This window comes from Monodelphis domestica, chromosome 2 (assembly GCF_027887165.1).
Source record: "Monodelphis domestica isolate mMonDom1 chromosome 2, mMonDom1.pri, whole genome shotgun sequence".
NCBI lineage: Eukaryota > Metazoa > Chordata > Mammalia > Didelphimorphia > Didelphidae > Monodelphis > Monodelphis domestica.
This window is the reverse complement of record NC_077228.1, coordinates 522,393,111-522,409,130: the sequence shown is the minus strand read 5'-3', so window position 1 is coordinate 522,409,130 and position 16,020 is coordinate 522,393,111. Positions and strand designations below refer to the sequence as shown.

Sequence of the window (16,020 nt, the reverse complement as noted above, 5' to 3'; positions counted from 1 at the left end):
CTTACCACTCTTCTGCCTTGGAGCCAATACAAGGAATTGAATACATGGTATGCAAGGAAAGGGTTTTAAAAAAAAGGTGGGGGGGGGGGGAAGAGCACCTGGGTGGCTCAGTGGATTGAGAGCCAGGCCTAGAGATGGAAGGTCCTGGGTTCAAATTTGGCTTCAGATACTTCCTAGCTGGGTGACCCTGGGCAAATCACTTAACCCCCATTTCCTAGCTTTTACTGCTCTTCTGCCTTAAAACCAATACACAGTATTGAGTCTAAGACAGAAGGTAAGAGTTTAAAAAAATAATCCTCCAAAGAATAATTACCATTTGACTGCAAGCTATGAGTCCCACCTAAACTGGATCCTTAAGTTCTTTAAGGTCTATTGTTCAGTCTGAACCCCCCTGGCAAGTTCTCAGGGGACAGGGGCAAACTTGGGGTTCCCAAAAACCCAGTTGGCATGACTAATGAGAGAATGAATCATTCTTCCCAGCAGGGATGAAGAATGCTCAGGTTATTCATGGCAATTAAATCAGTCTTTTGGATCTGGCAGAGGCAGAGGACTCTCTCGCAGAGTTACCTGGTGCCAGCCTATCTGCTAGTGGTGGACCCCAGCTGTCACTCCGAATGGAAGAACTGAAGAGCAGAGAGTAGGCATTTGGGGCCTCTACTGCCTAGTATAGACTGCCAGGCTGGCAGTCAGGTGGATGAGAGTTAAATCCTGCCTTTGGCCACAGACATACCAGTCATTTAGCCATTCCAATTTCAGCAGTTGAGTATGAGGTAGAAGTGTGTTCCAGACAAGTGGGACTGAGGCATAGTATGGGAAGAGTATAGAGTGAGATTGGGACTGCCCCCTTCTGGGCAGAACACAAGATTGCTGGGAGTTGGGGAGGGCATCAATCAGGAGCCCATAGTCAGGAAGCAGTAAGTGCCTCCTGGGAAGTACCAGGCACTCTTGTTGGGCTCTAGAGTTTGTAAAACAAAAACAAAGCTCCTGCCCACAAGGAGCTTACAATCTGATGGAAAAATGAAACACCAAAGAGACTCCAAAAGGGAAGGCAGAAGCCAGGGACATAATGAGGGCAGCCCAGGTGGGAAATGAGATGCCTGCCCAGGGTCTCTCCTCCAATGGAGGTGGAGGAGCTCATGGTCCTTTGATCTGAGATGCTGAGGGCTCTGAGGAGGTGTCAGAACCAAGGCTGATTGGACCTCCAAGGAGAGTGAGATTTCCCTATGAAGAGACAAGCCAACCAAAAGGAGTACATCCAGGTGGGAAGTGAGAAATTGGGTTGAGAAAGTGCTTTGGAGCAAGCTTGTGGAAGGCCTTAATGCCTATTTCACTCCTCTCAGTGAGCATCTTTGGAGAGTTGCTGTGGTCAAGGCTTCTCTGAACACTGGGAAAAACTGGCCTTCTCACGGCACATGACCACCTCACGTGGTGGGTCCCACTTGGAGTTATTCCAGATGGGTAAGACCTGCTGCTGCCTGGCCTCCACTGGCAGAACATTCAAGACCTCATGGTCGCCATCAGTCACCCCATGGTAGGGTGTCACAATGGCCATCAGCACGCTTTTGATGGACGTTGTATTCCACAGATGTTTTATTAAGCCTTTACCTTTGTGCAGAGTATAGGAGAGACACTGTTTAGATGAGGAAAATAGGTTCCAGCCCTAAAACAGAGTTTATATTTTAGCAGGTGTGGCAACCTGAAAAATAGGCCTACCAAAGTAGCTCTAACAACAGATCCGGAGACTACTGCTGCACTAAAGAAAGTGGGGGGAGTGCTTAAATAATCTTCGGAGAGGGGGAAGATGCAGCCTGCTTAGACAGTTCACTGAAGCTTGGGAAAGAAAGGCCAGCCAGGCACAGATGATTGGGTGATTGATGTGTACTTAAGAGTTTTGATTATCTTTAGCTAATCCTGACTAGGCTGGTGGGAAAAAAAGAGTTTGTTGTCTTTAAACTCATCCTGGGAAGCCAAATCCAACTAATAGTTCATTTCAATCTTTGTTTTAACTCTCTGGGAACAGTCTGGAAATAAATTAATCTGGAGACTCCAGGAAGACCATGTTGTCACATAGCATAGTGCAGTGATGGTGAAACTTTTAGAGTGCTGGGCCCTGCCCCCACACCACCCCCAGACTGAGTGCCACACCCCACTCCACTCCAGACCCAGTTCTATGCCATGCCCCACCCCAGAGACCCAGTGCTGCATCCTGCCCCCCCCCCCCAGATGCAGGAGGGAGGATGCACTCCCATTGGGCTGCTGGGCAGAGGAGTGGGTGATGTAAAAAAATATGGTCAGGCATGGTGCAGAGGTAAAGGGGAGCAGCTTCAGCCGAGTTCCTCTGCCTTTCTAGTAAAGAACTCTGGGAGAGGAGGAGGAGGGCAGCAAGCGTGACCACAGAGACTACTCTGGGTGCCATCTTTGGCACGTTCCATAGGTTCACCATCACCATCACCAGTATAGTGGAAAGAAAAAACAGGTTTGGATCCTAATGTTGCCAAGTTCCTCAACTACTCCAGGCCTCAGTTTCCTCGTGTGTTAAATCAGGAAAATGCATGTAGTGTAGCCCATATATATGTCAATTGCTTTATTATTAATCTTATGATGCAACTATAATATAATGTTATATATGTATAAGTAAGTACATCTAGTGGCACTGAAGTCCAAAGCAGGAAGTCATGTAGGTACCAGGAAAGGCTTCCTGGAAGAAGTGATATTTGAGTTCAGCTTTTAAGAATGGGTAAAAAGTCAGGAGATAGGAGACATTCTGGATATTACTTAGATCTGAACAATAGCTCAGATCTAAGAAGGAAACAACATACACAGAAATCAAATAATGAACACAGAAGAATGATAACAATGTAGTGCAGTTACATAAGCATTTATTAAATGCCTGCTGTATATAAGAAGCTATGTGCAAGGGACTAAGGGGTAGGGACCCCAAAGAAAAAAATCCATTTTTGTCCTCAAGGAGCCTATATATTCTATGACCCGATTGGAAAGATAGGATTAAAATTCATATGTGTGTGTGTGAAATATATTAGCTACATTTCCATATCTATTTGCTCATGCTCCTTACTTCACTTGCAATGTTTTTTCTTCCATCTTTAGTTCTCCAAGGCCTTGCGCCTCTTCTCATCCCTGCTAGAAGTCTCTTTCCTTTGCCCTTTCTCCATACACGCCTCACCATCCAAACAGTATTTCTGTCCTATCACATATTATAAAGGGTTGCATTTCCTGTTCATTCCCATTAGATTTTCAGACTAGGAAGTCAGGGCATTTTCCTTCTTTGTATGCCCAGCAGGTTGGTAAATGCTGATGGGTAATTAGTAATAGTTAAGAGCGCCTCTTCAGGCATTTTCTCAGTGGTGTCTGACTCTTTGTGACCCCATTTTGGGGATTTTCTTGGCAGATACTGGGATTTGCCATGTCCTCCTCTAGCTCATTTTACAGATGAGGAAACTGAGGTAAGCATGATTAAGTGACTTGCCCAAAGTAAACCAGTATCTGAAGTCAGATTTGAACTCATGAAGTTGAGTCGTCTTGATTCCAAGCCCAGCACTCTAAGCACTCTGGTGCCACTTAACTGGCCAATATAGCATTAACTATGTGCCAAGTGTTTTATAATCTTTATTTCATTTGATCCACATAATAACTCTAGTAGGCAAGTGCTGTTATTTTCCCCATTTTCTAGATGATGAAGACGCTGAGGCAAATCAAGGTGAAGTGACCTGTCCAGAGTCACACAGCTAGTCAGTGATTTTGAACTAGACTCCCTAACTCTGGGCCCCCTGCTCTATCTGCTGTGTCCTCGCTGCCTTAATGTTTATTGTCTGAATCCAAAGTGTCGTGCACATGGTAAGTAACATGAGGGGCATGGGCTTCCCCTGGACACCCCCAAATCCCAAAGGTGTCCCAGGTCAGGCATACATAAAGAATTCACTTTTCCTTGCATTTAACTTCCAAACAGGCTTTTGGTAAAGTTCCTTGTTCTTTCCTATCGGAATTCAAGGCTTTTACAAATTACTTCTTTTCACCATCATTCTTGGAATACACTTCATTCTACTATGTATTGTTATTCTGAATGAATATCACTTTCTAAAGCAGGAATTTGGCCAGGGAAAGGCTAATTTTGTTATTAGTATGATTGTTTTGCTTTCTTGTACTAAGGAAATGTACACTGAGCTCTGCAATCTTCTCCAGCATTCCTCCCTTCTATATCTAGTGTTTAATTGCCCAGTAATTCAGATTTGCACATTAGTATGTATCGTATATAGATTGTAATTGTTTCAAATTATGACTTTTTCTAGTTTTTCCCTTCCCAGTTCCTTATCTCCTCAGATCTACTTCTTAACTGTGTCTCTGGCAAAGACAGTGAAAACCAAGACAATTTTTGATCCATTAGTGCAGAGGAAAAGAGGTTTAGGGTGACTTGGAATCCTGGCTTTGCCACTTCTGCCTGGGTGACCTTGGACAAATCACTTAATCCCTCTGGGCTTCAGTTTCCCCATCTGTAAAATGAGGTGGCTGGCCTATATGGTCTTTAAGGCACCTTCCAGCTATAAATCCATGATCTTATTCCACACTGTGACTGTAGTGAATTGCCTCAGGTTAATCTGGAGAACACTATGATTAAAAAACCAGAAGCCAGTTAAGGAAAATAACCCCCGTGGTTTCCACCTCAGCTTCCTGGATTACTCAAGTGCTTCCTTTTTTAGATCAGTATGGATCCAGACACCAAGGTTTTTTTTCTTTCTTCAGACTTGGGTAGGACCTTGACAATCTCTTCTACACTTAGGGGTTTGGCGAGCCAGCCTCTTGGAAGCTGAAAGGTGCTTTGAAAGAGACAAGGGACAGCTTCTGCCAGACAAGTTCTATCCACCATTACCGGCAACAACCCTCCAGTGTCAAGGGGGAGAGCCTAGAGCCTTGAAGCCAAGAACCCTAGCAGGAAGTACCTGCCAGAAACATTGGCCTGCTTCTCACCTGGGTCCTATAGTCATTACAGAGGCAGGGAAGAAGGGCCCATACACTGTACTCACTGACAGGCAGGTCAGTCCAAGAACCCTTGGTAGGATGCACCCCTCCCCAGGAGCTCCTAACCCAACACCCCAACCCAACCCGACCCATGTTTGGGGAAACCACTTCCTTCTACCAAGGGACCATCTGGCAATAACTCCTGTAAGCATTTGTAGCCCCCACTCCTGAAGAAGAGAAAACAAAGTTTCCTGCCAACACAGGCCTTGACATGGTCAAACAGTTCAGTGATAGGACTTTATCAAAACTGCCATTAAAATTAAACTGCCAAAAAAATGGAAAATAAGGGAATGCCCCTCAACTGGAAAATGGCTGAACAAATTGTGGTATATGTTGATGATGTTATACTACTACTGTGCTATATAAGAAATGATGAACTGCTTGATTTCTAGAAGAACTTAAATGACCTCCATGCACTGATGTGGAGTGAAAGGAGCAGAACCAGGAGAACGTTATACACAGTAATTGAAACACTGTGGGACAATCAAATGTGACTGACTGCTACTAAAAGCAATGCAATGATCTAGGACAATCCTAAGGGACTCATGAGAAAGAACAGCATCCACAGAAAGAGTAGAAACGCAGAAGAAAAACATATGAATCATCACCTGTTTGTATGGGTACATGATTTGGGGTTTTGGTTTTAAAAGATGACTCTATTACAAAAATGAATATGGAAATAGTATTTGAGTGATAATATACGTATAACCCCGTGGAATTGCTTGTCAGCTCTGGGAGGGGACAGGGAAGAGGGGAGGGAAACAGCATGAATCATGGAACCATGGGAAAAATTTTTAAAGAAAAAAAATTAAACTGAAAACAAACAAACAAACCCTAAAGACCACAGGATGTTGCCATCTGACTTGCAGCTGAAATGTTCTATATATGTTGTTTCCTCTATTGGAATGAGCTTCCTCATCCCCAGCACTTAGCCCAATGTTTTGCCCACAATGGGCTCTTTATAAATGCTTTCCTTGGCCATTTTTTGTAAGGATTTCAGGTGGTGTTCAACTTCCAGCAGTGGCCAATGCTCAGCTTTATCGTGTAATACAGTAGAGACTTGTAGATCCCAAGAGCCATCTGGCTCTTTTTTTTTAAGACCCTTCCCTTCTGTCTTGGAATCAATACTGGGTATTGTTTCCAAGGCAGAGGAGTGGTAAGGGCTAGGCAATGGGGGTTAAGTGACTTGCCCAGGGTCACACAGCTGGGAAGTGTCTGAGGCCAGATTTGAACCCAGGACCTCCCATCTCTGGGCCTGGCTCTCCATCGACTGAGCTACCAGGTGCCCCCCCATCTGCCTCTTCTAAATCAGAAGTCAAGTTCTTTTTCCAAGAAAGATGAAAAGTAGGAAAAGGTGTATCAGAAGTGAATTATTTTAAAATCACAGTGACTCGCATTTATAAAGAAATGGACTAGCTGGCTGCTTGTCCTTCGTACCAAAATGACCTCCCTGGGAATGTCTTTCGACTGGAGGATAAAATGGATTTAAATGAGGCAGCTGCAGACCTCGGCTTCACTCTCAAAGTCCAGTGACAGAAGTCAAGGCGCTACCCCGGGATGCAGTGGATGACTTGGGCTTCTTCAGTCTATCCAAGTTCTAAGCTCTCCAGAGTGCCCGCTTCCAGGGCTTTTGGAACAAACTTTTCTTATCCAACCCGTACTGTACCTGGGGAGACCTGCCCGCCCCCAGCCTGTCTGCTCCCCTCAGCCTGCTTTAGCCCCTCCGCAGAGATGGTTCTCCAGGGCGAGGCCCCTGTGCATGAGCCGGGTGGCAGGTGGGCCCCAAAGCAGGATGAGCAGCCCTCACCCCAGGGTGCTGAACCCCCAGGGAACAAGTCAGACCGTAGGCGGGATGTGTCCTGGGTCTACATCATGCAGCACGCACAAGTGTCCAAGTCCCGTCTGTAAGACCTTGGATTGGTCACTTAAGTCTCCACTCTGAGCGTTTCCTCATCGATAAAATAAAGGGTGACAAGTTATCGCTAAGATCCCTTCCAGCTAGAAACCCTTTTATCTTATTTAGTCCCTAAACTTGGCTCCGTGTCTCCCAAGTGGGGAAAATTTAAAGTAGGCCAAAACAAGGCTTGAGAAGGCAGGGGTTGCCTGGCTGCTACATCCGGGCAAGCCCTAGTGGCTTCGGGAAGTCTTCCAAAGAGTAATTCCCCGGTTCCTCCCACCATCCAAGAGAACCTCCGGAACACTGTTCAGTCTTTCAGTCACATCAACTCTCTGCGACTCCATCTGGGGTTTTGTTGGCCATTTCCTTCTCCAGCTCATTTGACAGATGAGGAAACTGAGGCCAACAGGGGTAGGTGACCTGCCCAGGGTGCCACAGCAAGTGTCAGAGGCCAGCCTTGAACTCCCCGCTTTGTACACGTTCCTCTATCATTCCGGTGCAGCTGGTTTTAATCTCATGGCTGCCTCACTGCCCGTATGGCCTGCAAGTCCCTTCGCCTCTCGCAAGCTCGGCTTCCCTCTTTTCACAGAGGAAGTCAGGCTAGCTGGCTTCAGGTCCGCCCCCTCCGGTTCAAACCTCGGATCCCCGGAGGCTGTGCCAGGGCTCCGGGTCCCGGAGCTCCAGGGGTGCGAAGGGGAAGGAATCAGAGCACTCGGACAGAGATCAAGTGTATTTCAAATAGTTTAATTTTAAAAATATTCTATTCAGTGCTAAAATATGTCTTCACTCACAGTCGCCCATTTAATTTTCTTAAAACTTTTTTCAGAAACAAAAAATAATATCACAAAGTTCGATTCAACATGCAGATTTCAAAGAAAAGGAAACTTTCCAGAAAGTCTGAGCTGAAGAGGAATCGGGCTGGGTGTTCCCAGAACCTCCAACTCTTGCTGGGACCTAAGCTGTAGCAGCAGTGCTGACCCAGGCCTGGGGCAGGGGCCACAGCAGAAGGCAGGGGGAGGCAGGGGAGAAAGGGAAAGGAAGAATGGGGGATGGGGGAGAACCCAATGGGAGATGGACTACTGAGGAAGGGGCCCGAGGGCTCAGGCAAACGGAAACCCGTCGGGTGGCAAAGGAGCCCCTCCTTTTCCCAGAGGCCTCGCCTAGGGGAGGCACCCACTCCTGCCCCCTCCTCACCATACTCCTACCTGAGGCTGGAGGACTCACACTTGCCCGTGAGCCCATGGGCTTTGTCCAGCAAGGGCCACTAAGATGCCCAAGTGCCGGCTCTCTACAGGGCACTCATTCCTCTCTGCACTGTGCCCCTGGCCTAGCAGCGCAGCTCCTGGCTGGGCCATAAAAAAGGCAGGGGGAGGGCCTGAAGCTCGGGGAGCGCTGGGCCACCCCCGTGCCGCTTAAGTCCCCTAAGGAAAGCAGAGGAGCAAGCAAACAGGTACTAGGGACGGAGATGGCCCCGCGACCCCCAGTCCTGGGGCCGCCTTCCCCGCTGGAACCTTTCAGCCCAGGGGCCAAGACGTGCAGGCTCTGGAGCCCAACATCTGCCTTCAGCCCAGCAACAGCAGCCTAGCCAGGACCAGAATTCAATAAATAGAGGCAAGGGGCCAAGCGGGCAGGGACGCCAGGGTGGCGCTAGCTTTCTGAGGCCGTCTGCAGCACGGCAGGCTGCTCCACACAGAAACGCTTTAGTGGGGGGGCGCCCGAGTCCTCCTCGTCCTCCGCAGCCTGGGGAGAAGCCAGAGCGGCCAGAGTTAGAGGAGCTCCTCCCCCCTCCCCTGAGCAGCAGCCCACGCTCCAGGCCTCGCTGGCCTCAGCCCCCTCTTCCTCAAGCCTGCTTGACCCGCCTCGACGTGCCCACTCCGCCGCCTCTGGAGGGTTTCAGGGCACTTTCCTTACCTGCGACTCCAGCGGGACCGGTTCTTCCTTGGTGAGGGTGGGAGGTTCATCGGCCCCTTCGGAAGCAGCCAGGGAGGGCTCTGAAACGAGAAGGGGGCGACCCTGACCCCGGACTCTCGCTTTCCACCTCATCTCCCAAAGGTGCCCTTCTGGGCCCCTGGGCTCTGGTTGTTGCCGACAGCCATCGGGCCCAGGACCTTCTCTGCCAGGCTGCCGATGAGCGACCCTGGCCAAGTCCTCCGCCTTGGCTGGGCCTCAGGCCCTTCCGGACGATCCCTTTCGACTCTCCCCAGCCCGGCTCCTTCCCATCCCAAGCTCAGGGCGCCTCCTCTCGGAACACTGGCTGCTCCCTCTCCCCGCCCGCACGGGCTGCCCGGCTCCTCTCCTGTCAGTCTCCTATTCCAGCTCCCTCCATGGCCCAAGCTGTCGCGGTTCCCTGGGATGTGGTGGTCACAGCTGGTCAGGGAAGGCAGCGGCCCCCAATCTCATGAGAATCAGGCGTTCGCCAAGCAGCCGCCACAGCCCCTGCTCCGTGTCCCAGCCAGCATCCTCCCTGACCCCCTCCTCGGCAAGGAGTTTTACATTAGATTCCGCTGGGGGGGGGGGGGGGCAGCTGAGTGGCTCAGTGGATGGAGAGCCAGGCCTAGAGATGGGAGGTCCTGGGTTCAAATCTGGCCTCAGACACTTCCCAGCTGGGTGACCCTGGGCAAGTCACTTGACCCCCCATGCCTAGCCCTGACCACTCTTCTGCCTTGGAGCCAGTGCACAGTGTTAATTCCAAGACAGAAGGTCAGGGTTTAAAAAAAACAAAAAGATTCTGCTGGGGGTGATTCGAAGCTTCTGCTCTTCGGGCTCTGCTTCTGACCGAGGAGAGCAGCACTTGAGTGAAACGCTTCTGCCCTGGAGTCGGAGGGCATTTTGTGGTGTTCTCTGGGACCCCACTTGAGGTTTTCTTGGCAGAGACGCTGGACTGGATTGGTCACTTTTTTCTCCACCTCATTTGACAGATGAGGAAACTGAGGCAAATAGGGTGTTAGGTGACTTTCCCAGGGTCCCACAGCCAATAAGTGTCGGAGGCCAGATTCGAACTCAGAAGGATGGATCTTCTGACCGCAGACCCAGCACTGTGCCCCCCTTGCTGCCCGGGCACTTACCGATGGGCTAAGGGATTGTAGGGAAAAGGTCAAAACGGATCCACGCCGGGCCACGGAAGGCTCCGTAGAGGCCCGGCCCTCCCTGGCACTGGGGACTCTTCTGTAGCGGGCCTCACCGGGGGACGGCTGCCCTTTCCAGGCCCGACTTACCCTCCAGGATCTCCTGGCCTAATGTGGGCGGCTGGGAATCGTCCGTCCGGAAGTCGGAGGTGTGCGCCGGGCTCAGGGACTCGCTCTGCTGGGGGCTCGGGCTCGAGTTGGTGCTACTGTCCACCTTGAGCTGATAGACATCAGACATGGAGCTCTGGTTGCTATTCTCATCTGCAGGTGAAGCACAATCAAGGGGGGAGAAGAGTGAGGGGCGGGCAGGGAGGAAAGAGGCCGGCTCCGGGGGGTCGGGCCCCGGCCTTTGCTGACCTGCTGTGGAAAGCCAGGAGGGCGCCTGGGAGCGCGGCGGCTGTCATCGACTTTGCTGGTCTCTGACTCCGCTCGGGGGGAGCCTTCTTCACTCAAGGAGGGTCCCGCCTCCCTCCTGCCTAAACTGCCGCCCCATCCCAGGCTCCTGGAGGGCTGCCCAGACAGCGGAGGCCGACCTCCCACCTCTGTGGCATCCACACGACGGCAGGGAGGCGCAGGGAGGCCTCCGATGGGTCAGTCAGGCACTATCAGGACTCACTCGGCCGGGCACTGGGATAAGGTGTGGCAGCGTCTGAGCTCGAGGAGGGCACTTTTTAATGGGGAAGGCAAGGAGCGAGCCAGGAAGTAATTAGGCCACCAAGATACTAGGAGAGACCACTGAGAAGGGAAGGGGGGCTCGCAGCTGGGATCGGAGCCACACGGCCCTTCACAGGGCCCGGTGACCGGGGGATGCTCCCAGGCACCCAGCCTGCGGGGCCCTCGGAGCGCAGAGTCCAGCTCCAAATGGACTTCCCTTGTCTTGTCTTTCTGCCCCCACCATCTCCTCCAGCAAAGGCACCCAGAGCCTACCTTGGAATTCAAGAAGGAGGGAAGAATTGGCAGAGGCGTCGGAGGGGAAACCGTTCGCTTCTCGGGCTGCTGAACTGTTCGATTTTGATTTCTCCTTCTGCAAAAAGACACGCTGAGAGAGGTCAGAGCTGTGGCTCTCCTCTGGAGGAATGCCCGGGGCAGGGACACACTTGTGGGGAGGCCTGGAGGGCAGGGCGGTGGCAGCAAAGCCTGGTGGTCTTCTCTAACTCCGCTGCCTGTCTATTTCTGCCTCGGCCAGCGTACCGCAAAGGCAGTCAAGAAACACTTATTGAGCACCTCCTGTGTGTGTGCCAGGAACCAGACTGAGCCCAGGGGATACAGGGAAAGGCAGAACACCTGCCTGCTCACAAGCCGCTCACCCGCCCATGGAAGAGGCAAGCAATCTTGAGACAGAAGGAAGTGGAGATAAGCCCAAGAAGGGCCTCTGCCTTCCCCAAGCAGGCTCTCTGCTTCCCAGCCGGTCCAGAGAGAATCGAGGAAGGCTCAGCCCCAGCCAAAGGGCAGGAGGGGCTTGGGGGGTGGCGCCTAGCCCTCTCTCTTCTGCACTACCTCCATCCCTTTTATTTCCCAGGCTCCTCCCACTGCCCATGCCCCGCCTCCGCAAGATAGAGGCCAACAGGGAGAAACTTCCTTCCTTTATCCAGAGGGCAACATTCTTCAGTGGCTACAGCAAGAGCCCACCCCAAACCATTGGGCATTACCGGCCGGAGCGAGGCAGAAAAATGGAGGTGTGACTGGAAGCCTCCCACTCACCTCTTTGCTGTCGGCAACGGGCACCCATTTGAATATCCTGAGGGATGTGTCACCCACGGTTACCCACTTCTTCTCCCTAAGAGCAGACAGAGAACAAAAGGTGTCATCGTGCAGTCCCAGAATTCCACCTTTCTTTTCTTAGAGCTTCTACCTGGGTGCCCCCCCCAGCTGGGAATGCTCAGGGCAGTCCTCTTCTAACCACATGGGGCTCGAAACCTGCCTGCCTGGCAAGAGCACCCGGCCCCAGTCCCCACAGTAGGCTCTTTCTAGTGAAACTTGGACCAAGTCTTTTGTTCTCCTCCCAGAACTTCCAGACTCAAGCAGGGCCTGCAAGGCCAGCGGGGAGGGCCCCGGGAGCACTGCCCCAGCGGCCCGTTTATTGGCTCCTCTCGTTTCCCCGGGTGTGGGCAGGCCCTGCATTTCTGGCCCCAGCCTGGGCTCTCTAGACAGAACGACACGTCAGGCCCTGGGAGGCAGCTTTGCCACCAGAAAGCACTTCTGGCTCACCGGAGGACCCCCCCCAAAGTGCCTTCAGAGAAGGAGTGATCACTCTCGGGCAGAGGACGGGCGCTTTTCTGCAGGGAGGTGGCAAGAGAAGCATTTGAGGACTAATTGAAACGAAGGAAACTGATTCATTAGGAGCTGGGCCGGCCATCCCGAAGAGGATCAGCGGCTTCGGCTGACCCAAGTTTAATCATCTGAATCTGCACAGCCATGCTGGGGGGGGGGGGGCAGGCACTGTGAGAGGCAAGAGGCCCCCCTGCTCTCCCCCGACCTCCCCCCACCCTGGTTGCCTGGAAAGCATTCACACTGGGGTGAGCCAAGGGGAGAGGAGCCCCGGGACACGTCTCCAAGTGATCTGAAGGACCAGACTAGAGCCAAGAGCAAAGCATGGAAACTACAAATTTAAGTTGATGTCAGGAAGTCTCCTAACAATTAGAGCTGTCCCAGAGGGCGATGGGCTGCGGTACTGAAGAAGGCAGCCAGGGGGCACCCTGGTGCACCAGTCAGGGAGACCTGCAATCTAGCTGCAGTACTTACATTTAACTTGTCTGCCTCAGTTTTCTCAGCTGTAAAATGGAAATCATAACAGATCCTACCTCTCAGGTTTGTTGTGAAAATAAACGAAAAATGAAATAATATTTGTAAAGAGGGCCTGGCACACAGTATGTAAATGCCTGTTCCCTTAGAAGACATTGAGCAGGGGGCAGCTGGGTGGCTCAGTGGATGGACAGCCAGGCCTAGAGATGAGAGGTCCTGGGTTCAAATATGACCTCAGACATGTCCTAGCTGGGTGACCCTGGGCAAGTCACTTCACCCCCATTGCCTAGCCCTTACCACCAATACATGGTACTGATTCTAAGACAGAAGGTAAGGGGTTAAAAAAAAAAAGAAGTCTTTGAGCAGAGGCTGGACTAGATATGATTGTACAGTAGAGGCCTGCCTTGGAGTCAGGAGGCCTTTCACACTTCATCTCTGAACACCCACATCCCTTCCCTGGCCAGGGTGCCGGCCGGGGTCATCACCTGTAAAATGGACCTCCTGGCCTCAAATGGGCCCTTCTAGCTCCAGGGCTCGGCGGAGCCTCTAAATGCATCTGGAATCTTTGAATAGCTGGAGAATTCCTGCTCTAGGAGTTAATTATGTCTTTATACTTTTCCCTTCTCTTACCGAACACATGATCAGAAACAGGAAAACTCACTGCCCAGAACAGAAGGCACAAAATGCCAACATTTCATTTCTATGCCTCAGGCTGGGCTGATTATGGCTTGCTTTAGGACTAAGTCAAGTTAAACACAACATTCTGAACTGAGCTTCCTGACCTCGGGGAGTTCAGAGATCCCCAGGCATTGCACTGGGGACTCTTCAGGAAGCAGATGAAGTGACCTGCCTGCGTGACTCCGTAAGTCCTGGGTTAGGCCAGGGAAATCATGCGGTCTCCCTCAAGGCTCCAGGTTCCCCACCCACCGACCAATCGGCCTGTAGCTCCAAAGCCCAGGTGTATTTACTGAATGTACAACCAATAGCTTAGGAGGTGCAGCAAAAGGACAGAAAACTCCCTTCTGCTGACTTGTTACTTCCCGGAACAGTCACAATGACAAAGATGGTTCAGAGACAAACAGAGAAAGTAAAACTTGATGGATTCTAAGCACGAAGATGATGATTTCAGTCTTCTTGTGAGATCTCAGCAGGAATGAAAACTAAACAGAGGATTAATAGATGGAGAAGTCCCAGAAATTCCCCAAGTCAAGATATCTACAAAGAACTGGCTTCAACAGATGTTGGCTTCTGAGGACAAATGGCGGCAGGGACAAAAACCATTTAGCACTTTGGGGCAGGAGAATATGCACCCGCCTTAGAATCATAGGCCAATAGCTTTCCAGCTCAAAGAGGCTCCAGCTTGCTTAGAGGTCCAACCACTAGTTGCTGGCTCACAAATCAAGAGCTGGACAGAGCTTTCTGGATCATTTCATCCAATCCCTCCATTTTTCCGGTGAGGAAAAAGAAAGCCAGAGCTTTCATAGTCACACAGCCAACTAGGAGCAGGGCTGGCATTTGAACAGTCCTCAGAGTCCTCTTTCTACTGTTTCATACTGTCTTTCTGGACAAATCATAGATTTCTCTGAGCCTCAGCGAACACATTTAAAGATAAAAAGACTTTAAATCTCTGCTCAAGCGATTCCTCCTACAAAAAAGCTTTTCAGAGGCTCCCAGAACTAGAGAAGGCAGGCATCTGAAGGCCACCTAGCACAACTTCAGTTGGAAGTGCCAAGAAGTTACTTTGTATTCATATTTACGTCAGTTGCTAACATCTTCCATGGGAAAGTTACTTTGTAAACATTTTGTACTTGATTTCGTATTTATATGTTGCTCCCTGTAAAAGAAGGAAAACTTGAGGGCAGGGACTTTCTTTATCTTTGTATCTCAAAGTCTAACACTGTCTAGCAGGCTGAAGCATTTAAAGTCTTGTTGGAAATAAATCTGTCTACAAAATTAAGCCGAGTAAAACTAAACCCCGGAGTTGCGTTTAGGAAACAGTTCCTGCTCTCAAGGAGCTACAGCTTCTCAAACTGATACAAAGTAACTAATTATTGGGTGGAAGGAGGTGTCAAGAAAGGCTGTTAGAGAAGTGTTTGGGTCTTGAAAGATTAGAAAATGGGGTGCATTACAGTTAAGGGAGGGACATGCCGCAGAGATAAGAAGCCTGAGGGGAGCTCACACACTTAACAGGAGCTGAAAGCCCAAGATAAACGAAATTGGGAAAAGTCGCCCCCAGGCCAGGGAACCCCAGAGGCCTGAATGAGTGCCAGGCGGGCTAGGGTGAGGGAGGAATTCCAGAGAAAGAGGAGTTCCCGGAGCCTGGGAACTGGGGACAGCAGCAGCGTTGGCGACTGACACCTGCTACCCAAGCAGCCCCGGCCCCAATGAACGCCGGCTCGGAGAGGGGAGGATCCAGCATCACGTGCGAAGGAGGGGCCAGGAGCCGGCGGTGTGCTGATTGGCCAAGGCCGGCGCGTCCTTTTCTTGGGCGCAGGCGCAGCAGCAGATGGCTCCGCCTTCCTCCTTTCCCCCGCCCCCCGCCCCCGGCGCCGGCCGGCCGGCTACCACCCTAGAGCCCGCCCCGCTCCGGCCCGGCCGTGGCCCCGTGCCCAGCCCCCCCTCCCCACCCTCGCCCCAAAACACACATTACCCCACCCCCACCCCACCCCCGCCGCTCCTCACCATTTCCGCACTTTCTCTATGGCCGCCATCACCTTTTTGATGTCGTCTTTGGCCCGGCTGCGGGTCTCGGCCCGGACGGACCGGCCCGACATGGCGGCGGCGGGAGCGGCGGGGGCCGGGGCTCTGCTCCCAGGACACGAAGAAGCGCGCGCCACACGCGCCGCCACCGCCGCCCGCCCGCCGCTGCCGCCGCCTGAGCCGCGTCACCGGCACCGCCCCCGCCCTAGCCCTCCCCACCCCCCCTGCCTCCGCCTCCGCTCCCTCCTCCTGCGCGCGCCCCGCGGGGCTCGCGCCTGGGCCAGCGCGCCTGCGCGGCCTCCCCAGGAAGCCCCGCCCCACTCCCCTCCCGGGGTCCCCAGCCGGGAGTTTAGGGAGAGGGACGGGACAAGGGGAGGGGTACGGGCACGTGCCGGGCGGCCGGCACGTGCCTCCTAGGGGGCGTGAGGAAAGAGGCCAGAGAACCCACCTACTGGGAAGCTGCCTGTGGCCAGCACTTGAGCCTCCACTCCCGACTCTGACCCCGTGAGAAGGGTGAGCCTT

The 16,020-nt window shown here is 52.0% G+C and overlaps 1 protein-coding gene across 1 annotated transcript; it reads right to left on the bottom strand.

The window, feature by feature from the left end:
* Positions 1–7,659: 7,659 nt before the first annotated feature.
* Positions 7,660–15,715, bottom strand: BCL7B (BAF chromatin remodeling complex subunit BCL7B). The gene is made up of 6 exons (XM_056819779.1): positions 15,481–15,715; positions 11,758–11,833; positions 10,984–11,080; positions 10,147–10,317; positions 8,843–8,922; positions 7,660–8,671 (listed from the first exon to the last, which is right to left on the bottom strand). Exons 1-6 carry the CDS (start codon positions 15,570–15,572, stop codon positions 8,579–8,581), a joined length of 609 nt encoding a protein of 202 aa, XP_056675757.1. The 5' UTR covers positions 15,573–15,715; the 3' UTR covers positions 7,660–8,578.
* Between the last annotated feature and the right edge of the window lie 305 nt (positions 15,716–16,020).